This window comes from Ranitomeya imitator, chromosome 1 (assembly GCF_032444005.1).
Source record: "Ranitomeya imitator isolate aRanImi1 chromosome 1, aRanImi1.pri, whole genome shotgun sequence".
In the NCBI taxonomy this organism is placed as follows: Eukaryota; Metazoa; Chordata; class Amphibia; order Anura; family Dendrobatidae; genus Ranitomeya; species Ranitomeya imitator.
In genome coordinates, this window is record NC_091282.1 from 182978248 (window position 1) to 183002676 (window position 24429).

At 41.8% G+C, this 24429-nt stretch overlaps 1 protein-coding gene across 1 annotated transcript in view; it reads right to left on the minus strand.

Moving 5' to 3' along the window:
- TMEM232 (transmembrane protein 232) overlaps positions 1–24429 on the minus strand; it is a 494818-nt gene that overhangs the window by 448937 nt on the left and 21452 nt on the right. The window contains exon 3 of the mRNA XM_069752641.1: positions 2156–2261. Coding sequence (XP_069608742.1) covers positions 2156–2261 — 106 coding nt within the window. The remainder of the gene's footprint in view (positions 1–2155; positions 2262–24429) is intronic.

The following is a 24429-nucleotide window of genomic DNA, read 5'->3' on the forward strand; positions in this document are numbered from 1 at the left end:
AATGGGATGAAACTGAATGGGAGGAGACACAAACTAGATATTAGAAAACACTTTTTGACATTGAGGGTGATCACCGAGTGCAACAGGCTGCCACGAGAGGTGGTGAGCTCTCCTTCAATGGAAGTCTTCAAACAAAGGCTGGACAGACATCTGTCTGGGATGATTTAGTGAATCCTACATTGAGCAGGGGGTTGGCCAAGATGACCCAGGAGGTTCCTTCCACCTCTACCATTCTATGACTGGTTAGCAGAAGTGGCCAAAACTACGCCCCCTTATAAAATCACTGTGCTGTGATTTGCTTAAGGCTCACCTCACAGACTTCCTGTTCTGTCCTGGTAGGGGCCCCATACAAACTTGATGCATTTATTTGGATAGAACTATCGCTCCAGACTCTATTATACAGTTAGGGCCAGAAATATTTGGACAGTGACACAAGTTTTGTTATTTTAGCTGTTTACAAAAACATGTTCAGAAATACAATTATATATATAATATGGGCTGAAAGTGCACACTCCCAGCTGCAATATGATAGTTTCCACATCCAAATCGGAGAAAGGGTTTAGGAATCATAGCTCTGTAATGCATAGCGTCCTCTTTTTCAAGGGACCAAAAGTAATTGGACAATGGACTCTAAGGGCTGCAATTAACTCTGAAGGCGTCTCCCTCGTTAACCTGTAATCAATGAAGTAGTTAAAAGGTCAGGGGTGGATTCCAGGTGTGTGGTTTTGCATTTGGAAGCTGTTGCTGTGAGCAGACAACATGCGGTCAAAGGAACTCTCAATTGAGGTGAAGCAGAACATCCTGAGGCTGAAAAAAAAGAAAAAATCCATCAGAGAGATAGCAGACATGCTTGGAGTAGCAAAATCAACAGTTGGGTACATTCTGAGAAAAAAGGAATTGACTGGTGAGCTTGGGAACTCAAAAAGGCCTGGGCGTCCACGGATGACAACAGTGGTAGATGATCGCCGCATACTTAATTTGGTGAAGAAGAACCCGTTCACAACATCAACTGAAGTCCAGAACACTCTCAGTGAAGTAGGTGTATCTGTCTCTAAGTCAACAGTAAAGAGAAGACTCCATGACAGTAAATACAAAGGGTTCACATCTAGATGCAAACCATTCATCAATACCAAAAATAGACATGCCAGAGTTAAATTTGCAGAAAAACACCTCAAGAAGCCAGCTCAGTTCTGGAAAAGTATTCTATGGACAGATGAGACAAAGATCAACCTGTACCAGAATGATGGGAAGAAAAAAGTTTGGAGAAGAAAGGGAATGGCACATGATCCAAGGCACACCACATCCTCTGTAAAACATGGTGGAGGCAACGTGATGGCATGGGCATGCATGGCTTTCAATGGCACTGGGTCACTTGTGTTTATTGATGACAGAAGAGCAGACAAGAGTAGCTGGATGAATTCTGAAGTGTACCGGGATATACTTTCAGCCCAGATCCAGCCAAATGCTGCAAAGTTGATTGGACGGCGCTTCATAGTACAGATGGACAATGACCCCAAGCATACATCCAAAGCTACCCAGGAGTTCATGAGTGCCAAAAAGTGGAACATTCTGCAATGGCCAAGTCAATCTCCAGATCTAAACCCAATTGAGCATGCATTTCACTTGCTCAAATCCAGACTTAAGACGGAAAGACCCACAAACAAGCAAGACCTGAAGGCTGCGGCTGTAAAGGCCTGGCAAAGCATTAAGAAGGAGGAAACCCAGCGTTTGGTGATGTCCATGGGTTCCAGACTTAAGGCAGTGATTGCCTCCAAAGGATTTGCAACAAAATATTGAAAATAAAAATATTTTGTTTGGGTTATGTTTATTTGTCCAATTACTTTTGACCTCCTAAAATGTGGAGTGTTTGTAAAGAAATGTGTACAATTCCTACATTTTCTATCAGATATTTTTGTTCAACCCTTCAAATTAAACGTTACAATCTGCACTTGAATTCTGTTGTAGAGGTTTCATTTCAAATCCAATGTGGTGGCATGCAGAGCCCAACTCGCGAAAATTGTGTCACTGTCCAAATATTTCTGGCCCTAACTGTATACAAGAGCACTCGCCATGCATAAGATACTAATGATGAACATCATAGTCATCAGTCATCATCACAGTTAATTCATAATTTAGGATAAAAATAGTTGCTTACCTTCTTCAATTTTTCCAGTACATTGAATCATTAAAATTAATTCAGTCCATGCATGTTGAAGGTTTCCACAATGACCAGAGCCTTTTAAATTAAATCCAGTTTGTCTCTGAAAATGACAGCAAAGGAATTATAATTATTGAGAAGTATTATATTTCAATATTATTATATTTTTTACTGACAAGTTTCTTTATTGGCTTAAAGCGGATTTCTGGGCTGAAGAAAAGTCAGCAGTCTCTCTAATAAATCATGACATTGTGTAAAGTGGATGGTATCATGACTCCTCTATATTCGCTGTGCGAGTGGGCTTTTATATGATCATACGTTCAGTGGGAAAAATAAGTATTTGTTACACTGACGATTTTGCAAGTATTCTCACCTACAAAGAATGGAGAGGTCTGTAATTTGAATCGTAGGTAAACTTCAACTGTGACATAATCTTAAAAAAAATCTAGAAAATCACATTGTAAGATTTTTACATAATTAATTAACATTTTATTGAATGAAATAAGTATTTGATCACCTACCAGTGATGAGCAAATGTGCTTGGATAATGTCTTATCCGAGCATGCTCAGGTGTTATCTGAGTATGTTGGGCGTGCTTGGATATTATGTTTGAGTCCTTGTGGCTGCATCATTTGTGGCTGTAAGACAGCCTGAACAGATGCAGGGATTGCCTGTTTGTTAGGGAATGGGAACACAATACACAAGCATGCCGAAGATACTTGGATAACATGTATGCATGTTAAGAGCATGTTCGGATAAGACGTTATCCGAGCACGTTCGCCCATTACTATTACTTACCAAGCAACAAGAATTCTGGCTCTCACAGATCTATTAGTTTTACTTTAAGAAGCCCTCCTACTCTGCACACATTACCTGTTTTAATAGCACCTGTTTGAACTTGTTACCTGTATAAAAGACACTGTCCACACAATCAATCACTCTCCAACGTCTCAATCATGGCCAAGACCAAAGAGCTGTCTAAGGACACCAGGAACAAAATTGTAGACCTGCACAAGGCTGCGATGGGCTATAGGTAGGGTTGATCGAATAGTTTCGGGTGCTTATCCGAATAGCTATAGAGCTTCCCAAATAGGTGAATCGGTAACCTGGATACCTGGAGCGCTCCTGATAATCATCTGTTCGGTGCCGGAGCTGCATGTGTAGCGCCAAACAGCTGATTATCGGGTGCGTTCCAGGTATCCAGGTTACCGATGTAGCTATTCAGAAAGCACTATAGCTATTCGGAAAAGCACTTATCTGAAGCAATTCGATCAACCCTAGCTATAACGGAATGTTCTTTAACAGGGAGAAATGTAAAGTACTACATCTGGACAAGAAAAATGAAACAAGAATATACAGAGTGGGAAGATTAGAACTAAGAAACAACACGTGTGAAAAAGACTTGGGTATACTAATAGATCACAGACTGCACATGAGTCAACAGTGACATGCAGCAGCAAAATAGGCAAACATAGTTCTAGGATGTATTAAGAAAAGCATAGAGTGTACATCAAGTGATGTAATTATCATCCTATATTCCTCCTTGGTCAGGCCTCATCTGAAATACTGTGTCTAGTTCTGGGCACCACAATTTAAAAAAGATATTGAAAAACTGGAGCAAGTTCAGAGTAGAGCTACCAGGATGGTAAATGAACTGAAAAATATGTCCTAAGAGGAACGGTAAAAGGATCTGGGAATGTTTAGTTTGTAAAAAAGAAGGCTAAGAGGAGACTTAATAGCTGTCTACAAATATCTGAAGGGATGTCACAGAGTAGAGGGGTCATAATTATTCTCATTTGCACATTAAAACACGAGAAGCAATGGAATGAAACTGAAAGGGAGAAGATACAGATTTTAGATATTAGTAAAAAATTTTGACAGTGAGAGGGATCAGTGAGTGGAACAGGCTGCCACAAGAGATGGTGAGTTTTCCTTCAATGGAAGCCTTCAAACAGAGGGTGGACAGACATCTGTCTGAAATACTTTATTAAATCCTGCATTGAGCAGGTTGTTGGACACGATGACCCTTCAGGTCCCTTCCAACTCTAACAATCTACGATTCTATGATTCTATGAAGGGAGGATGGATGGGATCATGTATCACAAGATTTTGCCCAACAACCTCCTTTCCTCAGTAAGAGCATTGAAGATGGCTCGTGGCTGCGTCTTCTAGCATGACCTGAAACACACAGCCAGGGCAACTAATCAGTGGCTCCATAAGAAGAATTTGAAGGTCCTGGAGTGGCTTAGCCCATCTACAGACCAGAACCCAATAGAAAATCCTTGGAGGAGCCGAAACTCAATGTTGCCCAGCAACAACCACGAAACCTGAAAGATCTGGAAAAGATCTGTATGGAGGAGTGAGCGAAAAAAACCCTGCTGCAGTGTGTGCAAACTTGGTCAAGAATTACAGAAAATGTCTGACCTCTGTAATTGCAAACAAAGAGAAGAGATCTGTACCAAATATTAAGTTCTGTTTTTCTATTGTATCAAATACTTATTTCATGTAGTAAAATGCAAATTAATTATGTAAAAGTCATAGGTGATTTTCAGATTTTTTTTTTATAAGATTCTGTCTCTCACAGATAAAGTGTATCTACTATAAAACAGACAGTGGGAAAACTTGCAAAATCGGAAGGGTATCAAATACTTATTTTCCCTTGTTTGCAATTTACATTACACACACTGTCACAATTCCACTGTATTCACTGTGAGAATGGGCAGTCACAAAACCACTTGTATGCTATTTGCAATGAGCAGACAACCAACTAAAATACTATAAGGATATATTTAGATTAGACAACCAAAAAAAACACAATATCCTAAAAAATACTTTATTAATAATATCTAAAATTGTAATAGAGAAAAATATACTTAAATGTATGCTACCAACATCAACCACCTGGGTTCGGGTAGGGTAGGAAAAAATGCAGGAAGTAGTAACAAATGTATTCCTGACACAGTCCCTGTTAGGTGGCCCTATAGTATCTTACACCTGCCTAACAGCGGAGGTTGGCACCCTAAATAGCGATGTGGCGCCCCCGCTCCACGTCGACTGTCCCTTCTTGCCCTTACTGGGCCCTACCAACTACCCATGCCCAGGAGCCCCACAGACATACACACAAATTGACCAAAAAGGTCACACTAACCAAAAGCGTGAATACAGGTGTAAAAAAGTGAAAAAAGTGTAACAAAACCTATTAAAAAACACCGCAGCAAAAAAAATAGTGCTGCGTAAAAGTCCACTAGATTACATGTACCCCAAGGCTATGTCAGCCAAACTGGTATATATATTGCTCGAAAAAATAAATAATAATACACAAGCAACAATCAAAAACCAGAGTTATGGGGTACAGTAGATCACCAATAACTTGTGCTCATAAATGCTTCAGAGGTCATAAAGAATAAGAACCTCTAGTATTTATACTCATATGTCACTATCTTTGTTAGTACATGACCTACATGTCATAAGCGGCAGACCTATACCTAGGACACATACAAGAGGTAAATTCCTAGAATAAGTGTCTAAGATACGAAAATAGCAGATATATCAGCTCACTCAAAAGGTGTTCATATGTTTAGATGATATATAAATGTACATCCTAGATACCATATGAATTCAGCATAAGATGTCAGATATAAAAAATGAGCAAAATATTCAACAAAAAAGAAGAAAAAATAATCAAATACAAATCAAAAAATGTACACTATGCCAGGTATCACATATAGTGTCTCTCATTTAGACTGGGCCAATATATAAGCGAGCCCGATATAGCTGAGGCCAATCCCTCAATACCTTCTCTTTTATAAATGCTATACTAGATCAAATGCGAGCCCTTTTGTCTAGGTGATATCTGGTATCGCATATGATGTCTCTCATTTAGATTGGGCCAATATATAAAAAAGCCCAGCACACCTGAGGCCAATCCCTCATTCTTTTCATATAGGTAAATGCTATACTCCGTCCTATGAGAGCTTATTTAAATGGGTGATATATGAGTTTACACCCTAGGTACCATGCGAGCTCAGCATCAGATATAAAAAATAAAAAATAAACAAAATATGAAACTAAACAAGAAAACATAATCAAAGACAAATGAAGACATGTCTGCTATATCAGGTATCACGTATGGCGTCTCTCGTTTTAATTGGGCCTATGCATATAAGAGCCCAAGACGCCTGAGGCCAATCCCTCATTACTTTCTTGTAGATAAGTGCTATGTTCGGTCTGCCATGACTGATAAAAAAGAAAAACTTATCTGAGTATGTGACATAGTTCGTCCCATCTCGCCATCCCTACGCGTTTCGCCCATTCCCAGTATAGGGGCTCATCAGGGGATAAATTAGGGTGTAGCAGCAATGGCACAGGAAGTGGATAATGGCGTGCGGAGGTAACCACGCTATACTTTTTTTTTTTATTCAAATAAATTTTTATTAAGAATAACAAGGCAATTAACATGTTACATTTACATTTTCAATATAGAGTATTTCCCCCCCCTCCCCCTTCAAACAGCCCCCTTCGATCCCAAAGCCCCCCACCCCCACCCCACAAAGCAGCTCATCTTGTTAATTACTACCATCATTAAAACAATAGAGTATCTAATCCCTCAACCATTCGTATAAGCCACACTTCACATTACTATCCCATAGCAATCCATGGAGACCAAATTTTATTGAACGTTTCAGTTTTCCCTTTCTTCTTATAAATCCCTTTTTCTAGTGTCAGGCCCTGTTTCACATACTGGAGGAACTCTCCTCTTGACGGCGGCTCTTCCCTAATCCAGTTTCTAGCTATCACCTTCCTAGCCATATACAACAATCTGGCTATAGCTATCTTTAGGTGTTTATCCACTCCAAACCACGCTATACTTAATGACTCCCAGTACCGTAATGTTTAGAGACAGCTGTCTTTTATGCAAACTAGGTGGCGACCTTCAATGGTGTCAGCGCCGCTCTTAGATACTTAGCGTGCGATTATTATGCACTGTGGGGCTAAATCCCTCCCCACCGTCACATGACCATCCCGGAACTCCCGGATAGAGTGAAACGCAAGCTGCGTGTCACCAGTATCGACATGCGCAGTGATCACGCTGCTTCAACGTGTTCATTATTCATATGAGGCTGAATGCCCAACCCACCATTTCTTGAACTTCAAGTGTTCCTAGGGGGGTAGGGCGCAAATGCATATCGCTGGTGCGCAGTGCCAGCGCTACTTGAACGCACTTCTTGTGCACGCTCCCACCTCCTCATCACGTGCCTTTCAGCGTTCCCGGAGTAGTGGAGCGCAGATGCGTGTCAGCCGGCGCTGACATGCGCACTACTAGTCTTATGCCAGCCTACCTCTCGGCTCGCTGTCATTCTCGTATATAAGGTCATAAAAATTACTGGGTCATATTTTCAGGACATACGTAATGAGGGCTCATTAGCACCAAGTGCATACAGGTATAATATAGCTCTATGATGCATTGCGCTATTTGTACCATATTTAATAGTGTTCCGTATAGTATAATCATTTACGTGCCTAAAAAGACACCAAGCTTTTCCTATAGATAAATGCTATGCCCAGTCCCATGAGAACTTATTTTTATGGGTGATATAAAAAATTTTAAACCCTAGAAAGACACCAGGCTATCTCATGTACTTTACAGCCATTTCATGTGTGTACCTCCACACACACCACTGTATTCTGTGTAACATGTTCTTTACCGGAGGGCATCAATGCCCACACTCGGAGGTTATCTAACCTCCATTGATGAAGGTACCACTGCAGGGAAAAGAATAGCCTACAGTATCTTTAGACTTCACAGTCAGTCAAGAAAGATGGAATAAAAGGATTATCTACCGAAATTAAAATCCTTCACACGAGCAGTCTTAAATGAAACAGGTATATGTCAGTTGTTCATTGAGCCCACGAGGGCTCATGCTCTCCAGCCAAAAGATCCATCTACATTCTCGCTGGAGGATCTTGTTATCCCAGTCGCCCTGTCTGATAGAGGGGTATACTACCTCAATGATTTTAAACGAGATACAGTCAATATCCCCATTATGCACAGAATTAACATGTCTGGCCAATGGAGAATCTCGCCTATGTCTTATGTCTCCTAGGTGCTCGCCCATTCTGACCCGCAGCTGTCGTTTTGTTTTTCCTACGTAGTCCATTGGGCAAGAGCACGTACAAACATAGACGACACCCTCCGTTTTACAGTTACCAAATTGTCTGTTTTTATATATCCTTTTTGTCACCGAGCTCTGGAACGTAGTAGATGGTGCAATGTAGTTACAGAAGCTACAGTGACCACATCTGAAGGTCCCCACAGATCTATTCACCAACCATGTCTCTTTCGTTTTTGGTGGATTATAGTGGCTATTGACCACCATGTCTCTAATGGACCTACCCTTCCTATAGGTGACAGATGGATAGGGGGAGATCCATCTATTAAGATCTGGGTCTGTTCTCAAAATCCCCCAGTGTTTCCTTAATATGCCCATAACCCTTTCTTGCTGATCATCAAAGATACCAATGAGTCTTGTTTTGGGGGTCTCATTCCCCTTTTTCCGGGGATGAAGCAGTGTTGTCCTGTCCATGGTTTTAGCATATTGATTAGCTTCCTCAAGTAGTGCCCTAGGGTATCCACGATCCGTGAATCTTTTTTTCAGGTCTCTTGCTTTGTTATGATAATCTCCATTTTCGGAACAGTTTCTCCTCAGTCTTAGAAACTGTCCTTTTGGTATCCCTCGTTTAAGTGGGGTCGGGTGATAACTCTCCCACCTTAGCAGGCCATTGGCCGCCGTCGGCTTGCGAAAGAGGGTAGCTTTTATTGACCCATTTTCTTCAATGGACAGTTTCACATCGAGGAATGAAATCTCTCTTCCTCCCACCTCATACGTAAACCTGAGGCCTAGTTGGTTCTCATTTAGAGATTCCATAAAAGAATGGAAGGTAGGTATGTCTCCAGTCCAGAGGACGAGGATGTCGTCTATATAGCGACTCCAAAATTGTATATGGGGTCCCCAGACGGCATCCCCGTCCCCAAAGACCACCGTGTCCTCCCACCAGCCCAGGAGCAAATTCGCGTAGGTGGGCGCACAGGGGCTACCCATAGCGGTGCCCCTGAGCTGGTGGTAGAACTTCCCATTAAAAAGAAAAAAATTATGACACAAAACATACTCAAACAAAGTCATCACAAAATCATTATGTGGAGCCAAATGGTTACCTCGTGTATTCAAAAAATATTGAACTGCCTTAAGGCCCGCCTCATGATGAATACTTGAGTACAGGGCCTCTACATCTATTGAAATAAGTGTTGTCCCTGCTTCCACAGAGACCCCATCCAATTTGGTCAATAGATCAGTTGTGTCTCTCGTATACGATGGCAGAGCTACAACAAATGGCCTCATCACCTGGTCGAGGTAGACGCTACTGTTTTGTCCCAGAGCGTCTATCCCCGACACTATTGGCCTACCTTTAAGCGGGGGGTACCCCTTATGGATCTTTGGAATGGCATAAAATGTCGCAATGACAGGGCTTTTAGGTAAAAGGAAATTCAGTTCATTTTTTGAGATCAGGTGGGCTTCCAGGGCTCTGGTTAAAATGTCATTTAGACTTTTTCTATACTCTGGGGATGGGTCACGACGTATCACCTCATATGTCGTCTCATCGGCCAAAATGTCCATGCACATCTTGACATACTCTACCCTATTCATCAGGACGGTATTTCCCCCTTTGTCCGATGGCTTTATGATCAAAGAGACATCGGACTGAAGGCATTGTAACGCGGCTTTCTCTTCGTTGGATATATTGGGGTTGGTTGACCTGTGTTTAGGGTTGATTCTTTTTATTTCATCCGTACAGGCCCCAACAGGCCCGCACAGACCCCCGAGAGGCCTGTACAGACCCCAGCAGGCCCGCACAGACCCCCGAGAGGCCCGTACAGGCCCCGGCAGGCCCGCACAGACCCCCGAGAGGCCCATACAGGCCTCGGCAGACCCGCACAGATCCTCGAGAGGCCTGTACAGGCCCGCACAGACCCCCCGAGAGCCCTGTACAGACCCCCAGCAGGCCCGCACAGACCCCTGAGAGGCCCGTACAGGCCCCCGGCAGGGCAGAAAGGGTTTACTTTCATTCCAATATTTGTGTCCCATTGACTTGCATTGGTTTCTGGTATCGGAATCGGCGATACCGGATATTTTTGTGGTATCGGTCCGATCCAATCTGATCTGATATTTCCGGATATCGGAAGGTATCGCTCAACACTACTGATGACACACTGATGTCATCCATGTGTAATCAGTGTGCACGTGTGCCGGATGTTTTGTGTCCCGTGCTTCTGATAAAAAAACAGACATGTCAACGTGTTTTGCCCACGGACATAAGGTCCGTAGAAACACACTAACTTGGGCAGACCCATTCACTTGAATGGGTCTAGGTGTAAGTGTCTCAAATACGTGTGAAAACTGTCACCTCACTACATGTACCAGAGACACTGAGGTGCAAAGGGTGTCTTATGGGTAGTATACTGGGAAAGGCATGATAGCAAAAAGTTATGATATACTTCTGAGAAGTGGGTGCATGGTGGAACTTCCAATGTGAACTTTGCATGTAATGTTGCTTTGTCTGTAAATGGTATAAGAAAACTGCTTACATGGCAATAAACAGAATTGCTTCTGCTCAAAACCAGTGTGAAATCATTTTTCCGAGTGCTCATGACTTTAGAGGGCCTAGTACTACTATTTAGCCTGACTAGTGATCCCTTAGTTTGACTCTGGATCAGAACAAAAAAGCTACAACGCAGCCAATGTGTAAACATAGAAGTGGCTTTGCAATTAAAATAAACAGTCAGCCCGCCTTCTTCACATACAGCACCATCCATATGTTGACACAAGAAATGCTAGCCTTTGTTGGAGATAAACTGGAAGAGGATCTTGTTCAAGAGTCTATAGCGTAAAGGCCCCTTCACATTAAGCGACGCTGCAGCGATACCGACAACGATCCGGATCGCTGCAGCGTCGCTGTTTGGTCGCTGGAGAGCTGTCACACAGACCGCTCTCCAGCGACCAACAATGCCGGTAACCAGGGTAAACATCGGGTAACTAAGCGCAGGGCCGCGCTTAGTAACCCGATGTTTACCCTGGTTACCATGCTAAAAGTAAAAAAAAACAAACACTAGATACTTACCTACCGCTGTCTGTCCTCCAGCGCTGCGCTCTGCTTCTCTGCTCTCCTCCTGTACTGGCTGTGAGCCGGAAAGCAGAGCGGTGACGTCACCGCTCTGCTTTCCGGCTCACAGCCAGTACAGGAGGAGTGCAGAGCACAGCGCTGGAGGACAGACAGCGGTAAGTAAGTATCTAGTGTTTGTTTTTTTTTACTTTTAGCATGGTAACCAGGGTAAACATCGGGTTACTAAGCGCGGCCCTGCGCTTAGTTACCCGATGTTTACCCTGGTTACCAGTGAAGACATCGCTGGATCGGTGTCACACACGCCGATCCAGCGACGTCAGCAGGAGTCCAGCGACGAAATAAAGTTCAGGACTTTATTCAGCGACCAACGATCTCCCAGCAGGGGCCTGATCGTTGGTCGCTGTCACACATAACGATTTCATTAACGATATCGTTGCTACGTCACAAATAGCAACGATATCGTTAACAATATCGTTATGTGTGAAGGTACCTTAAGGCTTACCTTGCTGAGGTTTCCTTTGACATTTGTGAATTCATTATTCCTGACTGAGATTTGTATTTGTGCCTTCATATCTTACTGTAAACCCAAAATCTGTAGTTTCTTAACATAATATACCGTAATTTGCTTAATATATACTAACGTATGACAATATACAGTCCTTAAAGAAGTGGTGCAGCACCTATAATGTATTTTCTTAATATCTATCCTTTCACCCTTACCACTTTTGTGATTTGCTTTATTACTCAATAGCTTAAACTTTTCCCTATCTAGCTTGTCTCTAAATATGTTTTTACTGTACTTCCTGTGACGTTCTGTTTGAGAGGAGTCTTATGTCAAAGGAGGCTGGGGCTACACTCACTCATCGCAGCGTATATCAACCCATCTGTAACAGGACGTCATCAAGGCGGTAGCACTGTAGTTACTTACTAGTTTCTTACATAGCCACACCCTCTGAAGATGTCCTTGATCCCTGGTGATGGATGCTGTGGGAGAACTAAAGGCAGCACCTCACACTCTAATTCTATCTCTGCCACTACCGCAGCTTCTATCTGAAAGATGTGGTCAGGAGGCAAAGATAGAAGCAGTGAGTGACACCAGCACCGCCTCACGGCTTCAAGCATCGCCCTCAAATGAATCGTTATCAGGGGCCCCACTGGTGTCAATCACTGCTTTTATCACTGCCTCATGTGACAAATTGTTTGAGGATGGTGATAGAAACTGTGGGGCAATGCTAGTGTCACTCTCTGCTTCTACCTCCACCCCCTGACGATGTCTTCTTCCACAGAAGCTACAGTGGTGGTGAACATAGAAGCAGAGTGCTGGCACTGCACTCACATCTCTCATAGCATGCATCACGTCTTCAGAGGGAGCAGCAATAAAAGAAGATAGTAAGTAACTACCGCACTGCTCCATGTTGATGTCCTGTTCCAGGAAGAGCAATGGACATTGTGGGAAGTGAATGCAGGCCCAGCCTCCTGTTATGTCAGGCTTGAGACTCCTTTCAAACAAAATGTCACAGGGAGTACAGTAAAAAAAACACACTTAAGGATTAGCTAGATAGGGTAAAATGTAGGGTATTGTGTAATTAAGCAAATTACAAAAGTAGTTAGGGTGTAAAGATAGATGTTTAGAAAATATATTTAAGATGCCGGACCAACTATACTAGCTATACTATACTAACATACAATAGTATCCTTATTATATAATGTTAGGCTTATCTGGTGAGGTGAATCCTTCAAGCCAGACAGATAGCAGAAGAACTGGAAGCTGCAGGCAGATAGGCAGCTGAGGTACTGGTACTGAAAGCTGCAAGAAGACAGATTGCTGATGCACTGTAAGTCACAAGCAGACAGCTGTGCACAGACAAACTAAAAGCCATAGGAACAATGAAGTCTTAATTCCAAAACATGTGTGTATTTTGGTGAACCTTATCTAGGCCCAGGCAGATAATCACATGGGATCACGCCTTGCGATCTGCCAAGCCTGATGTGGAGCACAACAGAGTTTAATGGACCAGGGTAATGGAAGCATAGTCCACCTCTTATGGCCACTCCCAGATGAATCCGTAATAGAATAAAGCAAATGCTTGGCATTCAATTTTCTGAACAACTTTGGAGCATTTAAGTCCGATTTTTGCACCCAACATCTCTCTTTAGGACCATATCCCTTCCAGTCAATCAAGTGGAGGAGATTACCGCAAATCTTCTTACAGTCCAAAATCTGGTTGACCTCATACCCCAGAATCAGAAACAGGAGCAGAGACAGTCTTGACCAAAGGAGAGAACCTACTGAGGACCAAAGGATGTAGAAGGGAGAAATGAAAGACATTATCAATTCTCAGTATGGGAGGTAGTTCAAGATGGAAGATAACCGGGTCTACTTTCTCAATAATTTATAGTGGACCAATAAACTTGGGTGCCAGCTTTTCGCAAGAGTCTTCAAAATGATGTTTTTGTTGAAATCCATACCTTTACCTCTAAATGCATTCTTGCGAACAGGTTGTCTGTGTCTGACAGCACTCTTCTTAGCTCTTGCAGCAGCTGCAGTCAAATTAGCTTGTATCTCAATCCAGATGACATGAATGTCCTGATAGATGCTGTTCACAGCAGGAAACACCTAAACAAATGGAGATCTCCCAAAAGTCTCTGACACAGAATTGTTATGTGCAAAATCAGCCCAAGAAAGCAGGCCTGGCCAGTTATTTTGACGAGGATTGAAGGATATTCGTAAATACTGCTTCATGGACTGATTAATTCTTTCAGCCTGTCCATTACTTTGGGGGGTGGTAGACTGCAGAGAAATCCAGGGAAATGTTTAAGCTCTTGCAGAGCGGCCTCCAGAACATGGAAACAAACTGCACAACATCGTCAGAGACTATACAAACTGGATGGCCATGGAACTAGAAAATTTCTTTGAAAAATTCTTCAGCCAACTGTGAAGCACATGGAAGACATGGTTTGATGGTAGAAAACCCTTGCACTTCAGGAAGATCAATAACAAAGTCCATAGACATAACAGCACAAGGCTCTTGTAGAATTGGAAGTGGCTGGAGAGGATCAAGAGGTGCTTGACGAGAGGGTTTGAACTGCGCACATTGAGGGCAGGATGCTATGAACTCCTTCATGTCTTGTCTCCACTTGGGCCACCAACAGAAGTGGGAGAGAGGTTCAGCAGTACGTTCAACTCCCAGATGACTGGAGAGCAAAGTTGAATGAGCTCAGGAAAAGACCTTCCAGCAGAGTATCTTCGACACCAGAGAATGTGCCTTAGGTGATGAAATGGAGGTAGAAGAGATGGCAGCAACAATACGTTACAGTTCAATCACATGTGAAGGATGATCATCTGCAGCATCAGACGGATCAAAGAACCTAGATAGGGCATCAGCCCTGCAGATTTTCTCAGCTGGGCGATAGGTGAGGATGTTATCAAAGTGTGAGAAAAAGAGTAACCATTGAGATTTGCAGGGATTCAGCCTATGAGCAGACTGAAGATACTCCAGGTTTCTGTGGTCAGTATCGTCATTGGGAATTTAGCTCTTTCAAGAAGATGTCGTATTTCCTCAAGACCCACTTTAATGGCTAAGAGGTCACGGTCAACAATGGAATAATTCTGCTCTGCTGGAGAAAATTTCCAGTAGAATCCACAAGGATGATTTTTTACTATTGAGGAATTGGGAGAGAGAACTGCTGCTATACCAATAGCGAAGACAACCATCTCAAAGAAGAACGGACTGCTAACATCAAGATGATGCAGGACAGGAGCAGTAAAGAAATAAGACTTGATAATAATTAGCAAAACCAAGGAGTCTTTAGAGAGCCTTGAGACCGACTGGCTGTGGCGGACACTTTCTATGGGTCAATATGAAGACCACCATAAGAGATAATGTAGACGAGGAATGGCTATTCTTGTTGCTTAAACATATATTTCTCCAAGTTGGCCTAGATATGATTTTGTCTCAGTCTCCTTGGGACGGAGCGGACATGAAGGCAATGAATATCCAAGTCTCTGAAGGGACTTATCAATCAACAAATTTAATCTACAATAACAAATTTAGCTGTAAAACAGATCAATTTAAAGGAAACCTGTCACCCAAAAACCCCCCCGGGGATATGGGGTTATTTTGCAGGTTAATAGCATTAGTAACCTGCCGGGCCCCGTACGTAGACAAACGCTATGAGGAGAAAATGAACTTTATTCCCCCTGACAGTGCTCCAGTTTCAGTCACGGGGCCTGTGCCGGCACTAGTTCAGTCACCGTTCTGCAGAGTGGCATAAGTAACTGCGCACAAGGCCCTGGCTGACACTGGCTCTGCATTAGAGCCAGCTGTCAGTCAGATCTGGAGGCATCGTTACAGCTGTCGCTTTCTGTATACTCAGAGCAGTGACAGAACCCGTTCCAGCATCGCCTGAAACTGAAACGCTGCCTGGGGGAAATAATTTTCTTCCCGCAGTGTTCGACAATGTGTGGGCGCCGGGCAGGTTAATAACGCTATAAACCTGCAGAATAACCCCATATCTGCAGGTTAGTAGAGTTTTTTCTGGTGACAGGATCCCTTTAAGAAAAATTTCACCCCATTAGCTTTGGCTAACGTCAACTCTTTCCAAAAGGGCATGCATACAGCATCAAATAGTACAATTAGCATAACTAGATTGTGTTCATATCTTGTGATACATTGAGGAGTTAATGTGGCTTGACACATTAAGAAGTCAGATTTCATAGCAGACAGAGGACACAATCAGGATTCAGACTAAATATCATGAGTCTACTAATGCTGAGTACACTAAAATAACATCTGAACAAACATGCCTTCATCTTTCCAGCTGGAATATTATTACTATAACAATGAGCGCGGGCAATAAGCCATTTGTGGCAAATGTTGCATAAGGTCTTATTCTTAGGAGGTGCTAAACATCCATTAGTGCGCACACAATTATTCTGCACTGTGCTTCACGTCAGTAACCTGGTTCTAAATCTTCCCCTTTATGTCCATTTCTGTTATTAACGCCTTATCCCTGCATCTATTCCGCACGTGCTTCTATTGTACTCCCACTGCTTTCCGCTGTATTAAAATTTATTTTTAAAATAAATCACCATACTTATTTTCTTCATGATGTGGATTTTAAACCCACAACTGTAGCACTTATGTAATCTGTGTTTCCTAAATGGCCAAGAAATGATCACATTGCATTATGGTTGTACAACCTTAGAAAGAACACAAAGGCGAGTACCACTTCTAAATGGAAATAATTGGCCTCCCTGGATTACTAAATATATTTCACCATGATGCAGTTTGTCAAAGCAATAAATACATTTTTGCTTTGGATGAGTTTTCAAATACAAAGATCTAGCACTATATTAAAGGGGATGGCCAAATAAAGAAAATATTTAAATGTGGTTAAATTGGTAATACAACTAATATACATTATGTCTAAAAGGTGCACAATCTTCAGCTACAAGTTTTACTCCTGGTGTCTTGGCACGTGTTCTTCCTTAGCATGTGATCAGTGGCAATTCTGAACATCCTGACCTGTCCAAATTTTTTTTAAATCTGACCATTGTCACTTGTAATAATAACCTTGGAACGCTTCAACATATCCAAGTTATTATGAGACTTTTTTTCATGACACATTGTACTTTATGTTAAAGGTAAATGTAGGTCGATATGTTTTGCAAAACGCCAAACTGTTCTGCAAAAAACAAGCCCTAATATGGCTCAAATAAAAAAGTTTCAGTTCTCAGAGTATGATGATGCAAAAACAAATTCATTTTTGTAAAACATTGTTTTTAGTCTGTAAAAAGGGCAAAGCACTAAAAAATATATATGAATCTGGAATCGCTGGAATCGTACTGACCTGACAAACAAATCCATCTTATAACTTTTACTGCATGGTGAACGGCGCAAAAAATAAAAGCGATATCTGAATTGCTGGTTTTGTTCATTCTGTGTCTGAAAAATCCGAATAAAAAGCGATTAAAAAATATTCTGTACCCCAAAATGGCAGCAAAAAAATCTGCAACTCATCCTGCAAAAAAATAAGCCTTCATACAGTTATACAGTTCTGTGTGCCAAAAATAAAAAAGTCACAGCTCTCAGAATATGGCGGAAAAAAAACAACTGCTTTTTATAAAAAATGCTTTTTTACTGTGTGATAGCAGCTGTAATCTATTTGTTCATTCTACCGCCTAAAAATTGGACAAAGGTTCGGCTCACATTTATCCTGCGCTCTCTGCTGAGCGCTTACGTCAGGGTTTCCGTATCAATTCCCCCAAACCGCAATTCAGACAAAACTCCAGATGGAACCACTCACTTATGAGGCAGATGGAGTTACTTTAGACTGGTCTGTGTTCCAGCTATGTTTCATCATTTTAGGAGTCTTTTTAGAGCAAAGGTGTGAGTGACCACAGATGTGTGCAAGCCTACAAACATGGATACCATCAGAGCAGAAGCTAAGTGTCTACATCTGGCTCGTGGTGGGTGTTTCCATTGAGAGTTTCATCTGAATCGCACTTTTGTGGGTTTTACACGGAAACCCTGAGGTAAGAGCTCAGCATAGAACACAAGAATGTAATCCAGCCTCATAGTTGAAGCTATCGAAAAATATTATGTACCCCAAAACTTTATCAATAAAAACCCTAATTCATTCAGCACAAAACCATCTGTCACTGGAACTAAAGGGGGTTCCCAAGTTACTGGTAGAACAAAGGCTCTGGAAAAGAGATATGGCTTCCACCCACTCAAATTAAATCGAGTGGATTCTGTGCTCCCAGATTGAAATGCCCCCCTCCTGCCTAAACCACAGTAAGCAGCCACATTTTGGCATTATTGTAATGGAAAGAAGGCACTTAGTTTATGGGTGCGTATCGCCAGAAGCACAAGCTGGGCACAATGTATGGGGACGCTACAATATATGGAGGCTCTACACTGTGTAGGGACAAAATGTATAGTTACTAGACTGGCAGATTTGCAATTCTCCAGAAAAAAGCCTGGCATGGATGTTACAAAATAGTCACTACAGCCATAGATGGATTAATTGAGAGGGGCAGTTTACACAATTGGGTCATTTATTTCTTTCCTGCTGTTCTGGCACCGTAGGGGCTCTGCAATGTCGCCCGTAAACTATTCTAGCAAAATCTGTGCTCCAAAAGCCAAATAGTGCATTTTTCTTCTCAGTCCTGACATGTGGTCTAATAGTAATTTCTGGCAACATATGGGGCAGCACCGCCTTCGGGAGAAATTAATAAATTGTGGGGTCCAGTCTCACCTATTAACCCCTGTATACCAGACAAATTTGCAGCAAATTCAAAAAATAAAATGTGATATTTCTATGTCTCAATGTTATAAAATTCGGTGAGGCACCTATGGGTTCAAAATACTCACTACATCCCTATATGAATTACTTGAAGGGTCTAGTTTCCAGAATAGGGTCAGTTGTGGGGGATTTCAACTGTTTTCACATGTCAGGTGTTCTTCAAATGCCACATGGCATTCACAATCTATCCCAGGCAAATAGCGCTTTTTCCTTTCCTAGCTTTGTCATGTGCCAAAGCAGAAGTTTTTGACCACATATGGGGTATAGTCACATTTGGGATAAATTGCACAACAAATTATGGGGTCCGTTTTCTCCTATTATCCATTGTGAAAATTACAAATTTGGGGCGAAAACAAAGTTTTGATGAAAAAAAATGAACATTTCCAATATGACAACCTAATGCTATCAAGTTCTGTGTCATACCTGAGGGTTCAAAATGCTCACTGGATAAAATCCTTGAGGGGTGTGGTTTCCAAAATGGGGTAACTTGGGTGGAGTTTTCCCTGTTTAGGCACATCAGAGGCTCTCAAAACGCAACATAATGACAGCAGACCATTCCATCAAAGTCTGCATTTCAAAACATCACTCCTTCCTGTCCGCTCAAACAGTAGTTTTTCTTCACATATGGGGTATCGGCGTACTCAAAAGGAATTGCACAACAAATTTTGGGGTCCATTTTCTCCTGTTACCCTTGTGAAAATAAAAAAAATTGAGGCTAAAATAACATTTTTGTGGGTAAAATGTGATTTTTTTTTATTTTCACAGCTCATCGTTATAAACTTCTGTGAAGCATCTGGGGGTACAAGAAGCTCACCACACATCTAGATACATTGAGGGGTCTAGTTTCCAAAATGGGGATACTTGTGCGGGGTTTCGTCTGCTTACATACATCAGAAGCTCTCTAAACGTGACATGGCATCTGTTCTCGATTCCAGCAATTTTTGCGTTCAAAAAGTTAAACGGTGCTTCTTCCCTTCTGAGACCTGCCGTGCGCCCAAATAATAGCATTCCCCAACATATGGGGTATCAGCGTACTTAGGAGAAATTACACAACAATTTTTGGGGTTCATATTATCCTGTTACCCTCATCAAAATAAAAAATTGGGGCTAAAATTACATTTTTGTGGGTAAATAGTGATTTTTTATTTTCACAGCTCTACGTTATAAACTTCTGTGAAGCATTTGGGGGTTCATGGTGCTCACAGCACAAATGGATACATTCCTTAAATCCTTTCTGTCATTAGACGTACTATTCCGTCCATGTGGGACTGATTATTACAGCTGACATCCGGCACTATGTGCTAGGAGCGGTCACGGACCGCTCCTGGCACATTAACCCCCGGAACACTGCAATCAAACATGATCGCAGCGTTCCGGCAGCATAGGGAAGCATCGCGCATGGAGGGGGCTCCCTGCATGCTTCCCTGAGATCCTCGGAGCAATGCGATGTGATCGCGTTGCTCCGAGGGTCTCCTACCTCCTCCCTTCTTGCAGGCCCCAGATCCAAAATGGCCGTGGGGGGCCTTCCGGGTCATGCAGGGAGGTGGCTTGCAAGCGCCTGCTCGGAGCAGGCGCCGGCAAGCCTCCTTCAGTGCCTGTGTGATCGCTGATCTGACACAGTGCACTGCAAAGTGTCAGATCAGCGGTCTGTACACTATAACATGATGTCCCCCTCTGGGGCAATGTTACAAAATAAAAAAAAATATATTTACACTTGTAAAAAAAAAATAAAAAATCTTAAAAAAAAAAAAAAAGATATATTGTTCCAATAAATGCATTTAATTGTCTAAATAAAAGTAACAAAACAATAAAAGTACACATATTTAGTTTCGTCACGTCCATAACGACTCGACATATAAAACTGTCCCACTAGTTAACCCCTTCAGTGATCATTCACCATTAAAAAAAAAATGAGACAAAAAACAACACTTTATTATCATACTACAAAAAATGGAATAACATGCAATCAAAAGGAGGGATATAAAAAAAAATGGTACCGCTGAAAACGTCTCCTTGTCCCGCAAAATACGAGCCGCCATACAGCATCATCAGCGAAAAAATTAAAAAGTAATAGTCCTCAGAATAAAGCGATGCAAAAATAATTATTTTTTATATAAAATAGATTTTGTCGTATAAAAGCGCCAAAACATAAAACAATATATAAATGAGGTATCGCTGTAATCGTACTGACCCGAAGAATAAAACTGCTTTATATATTTTATCAAACGTGGAATGGTATAAACGCCCTCACAAAAGAAATTCACGAATTGCTGGTTTTTGTTCATTCTGTCTCACAAAAATCGGAATAAAAAGCGATCAAAAAATGTCACGCTCCCGAAAATGGTACCAATAAAAACGTTAACTAGTCCCGCAAAAAAAACAACTAACATGACTCTGTGGACCAAAATATGGAAAAAATATAGCTCTCAAAATGTAGAGACACAAAAACTATTTTTTGCAATAAAAAGTGTCTTTTAGCGTGTGACAGCTGCCAATCATAAAAATCCGCTAAAAAACACGCTATAAAAGTAAATCAAACCCCCTTCATCATAGTTAGGGAAAAATAATATAATTTAAAAAATGTATTTATTTCCAGTTTCCCATTACGGTTAGGGTTAGTGTTGGGGCTAAAGTTAGGGTTAGAGTTGGGGCTACAGTTAGGGTAAGGGGTGGGGCTAAAGTAAGGGTTAGGGTTGGGGCTAAAGTTAGGGTTAGGGCTACAGCTAGGGTTAGGGTTGGGGCTAAAATTAGGGTTCGGGCTAAAGTTAGGGTTAGGATAACATTTGCGGTTGGGATTAGGGTTGGGATTAGGGTTAGGGGTGTGTCTGGGTTATGGGTGTGGTTAGGGTTATGGTTGGGATAAGGGTTAGGGGTGTGTTAGAGTTAGGGGTGTGGTTAGGGTTCGGATTAGGGTTAGGGGTGTGTTGGGGATAGGGATGTGGTTGGTATTAAGGTTAGGGACATGTTCGGGTTAGGGGTGTGGTTAGGGTTGGGATTAGGGTTAGGGGGGGTGTTTGGGTTAGGGTTTCAGTTAGAATTAAGGGGTTTCCACTGTTTAGGCACATCAGGGGCTCTCCAAATGCGACATGGCGTCCGATCTCAATTCCAGCCAATTCTGTGTTAAAAAAGTAAAACAGTGCTCCTTCCCTTCTGAGCTCTCCCGTGCGCCAAAACAGGGATTTGCCCCAACATATGGGGTATCAGTGTACTCAGGAGAAATTGGGCAACAACTTTTGGGCTCCAATTTCTCTGGTTACCCTTGGGAAAATAAAAATTTGGGGGGCTAAAAAATCTGCGTTATAAACTGTAGTGAAACACTTGGGGGATCAAAGTTCGCACAACACATCTAGATAAGTTCCTTGGGGGTCTAGTTTCCAATATAGGGTAATTTGTGGGGGGTTTCTACTGTTTAGGTACATCAGGGAATCTGAAAATGCAATGTGATGCCTGCAGACCATTCCATCTAAGTCTGCATTCCAAATAGCGCTCCTTCCCTTCCAAGCTCTGTCATGCACCCAAACAGTGGTTTACCACCACATATGGGGTATCAGCGTACTCAGGACAAATTGCACAACAACTTTTGGGGTCCAATTTCTTCTGTTACCCTTGGGAAAATAAAAAAATTGGGGGCGAAAATATCATTTTTGGGAAAAAATATGATTTTTTTTTACGGCTCTACATTATAAACTTCTGTGAAGCACTTCGTGGGTCAAAGTGCTCACCACACATCTAGATAAGTTCCTTAGGGGGTCTACTTTCCAAAATGGTGTCACTTGTGGGGGTTTCAATGTTTAGGCACATCAGGGCTCTCCAAACGCAACATGGCGTCCTATCTCAATTCCAGTCAATTTTGCATTGAAAAGTCAAATGGCGCTTCTTCCCTTCTGAGCTCTGCCATGCACCAAACAGTGGTTTACCCCCACATATGGGGTATCAGCATACTCAGAACAAATCGTACAACAACTTTTGAGGTCCAATTTCTCCTGTTACTCTTGGTAAAATAAAACAAATTGGAGCTAAAGTACATTTTTTGCGAAAAAAAGTTAAATGTTCATTTTTTATAGGGATCCAAGAAGTATCGTTTCTCCTTGCGGAGAGTGACATGATAAGCATGTCGAGGTGAGGAGACTTAAAGCCGCAATCTCCTCTGGGAAATATGCAAATTGTCTCTTCAGAGAGGAAGAGGACTAGAACTCTAGTGCCACCTATTGGAAGTAGCAATCCTAACAGTCAATGTCGACCCTTTAACGAGCCTTATCACATGACTTAGGATAATAGCCAAACCAGAATCTCAATTTGCAGACACTGTGTTTCGTGTTTTGGGGTACTGCCCCTCGTCAGTGCAAAGTGCAGATCTAGTTTGACTGATTGAGACTGATTGACTGTTAGGATTGCTACTTCCAATAGGTGGCACTAGAGTTCTAGCCATCTTCCTCTCTGAAGTGACAACTTGCATATTTCCCAGAGGAGCATTGCGGCTTTAAGTCGCCTCACCTCGACATGCTTATCATGTCACTCTCTGCAAGGAGAAACGATACTTCTTGGATCCCGGTCAGATGCCTCTCAATCAGTCAAACCAGATCTCCACTTTGCATTGACGAGGGACAGTACCCCGAAACACAGTGTCTGCAAATTGAGATTCTGGTTTGGCTATTATCCTAAGTCATGTGACAAGGCTCGTTAAAGGGTCGACATTGACTGTTAGGATTGCTACTTCCAATAGGTGGCACTAGAGTTCTAGTCCTCTTCCTCTCTTAAGAGAAAATTTGCATTTTTTTTAAACATTACAAAAATTCCTGTGAAACACCTGAAGGGTTAATAAACTTCTTGAATGTGGTTTTGAGCACCTTGAGTGGTGCAGTATTTAGAATGGTGTCACACTTGGGTATTTTCTATCATATTGACCCCTCAAAGTGACTTCAAATGTGATGCAGTCCCTAAAAAAATGGTGTTGTAAAAATGAGAAATTGCTGGTCAACTTTTAACCCTTATAACTCCCTAACAAACAAAAAAATTTTGGTTCTAAAATTGTGCTGATGTTAAGTAGACATGTGGCAAATGTTACTTATTAAGTATTTTGTGCGACATAACTCTGTGATTTAAGGGCATAAAAATTAAAAGTTGGAAAATTGCGAAATTTTCAAAATTTTCGCCAAATTTCCTTTTTTTTTCACAAATAGACGCAGGTAATATCAAAGAAACTTTACCACTAACATGAAGTACAATATGTCTCGAGAAAACAATGTCAAAATCACTGGGATCCGTTTCAGAGTTATAACCTCATAAAAGGACAGTGGTCAGAATTGTAAAAATTGGCCCGGTCATTAACGTGCAAACCACCCTTGGGAGTAAAGGGGTTAAGGGGTCTAGTTTCCAAAATGGTGTTACATGTGGAGGGTGTTCTACTATTTCGGCACATTAGGGATCTTGAAATGGGACATGGCGTCTGCACTCGATTCCAGACATTTTTTAGTTCAAAAAGTCAAACGGTGCATTTTTTCCTTCCACACTGCTTTCGTTCCTATGATTCCTGTAAAGCACCGGAAGGGTTAATAAACTTCTTGAATGTGGTTTTGAGTACTTTGAGGGGTGCAGTTCTTAGAATGGTATCACTTTTGGTTATTTTCTGTCATATAGGCCCCCCAAAGTCACTTCAAATGTGATGTCGTACCTAAAAAATGGTTTTGTAAATTTTCTTTGAAAAATGAGGAATTGTTGATCAACTTTTAAGACTTCTAACTTAATAACTCTCTAGGTCTTGTGAGAAATGTTATTTATTAACT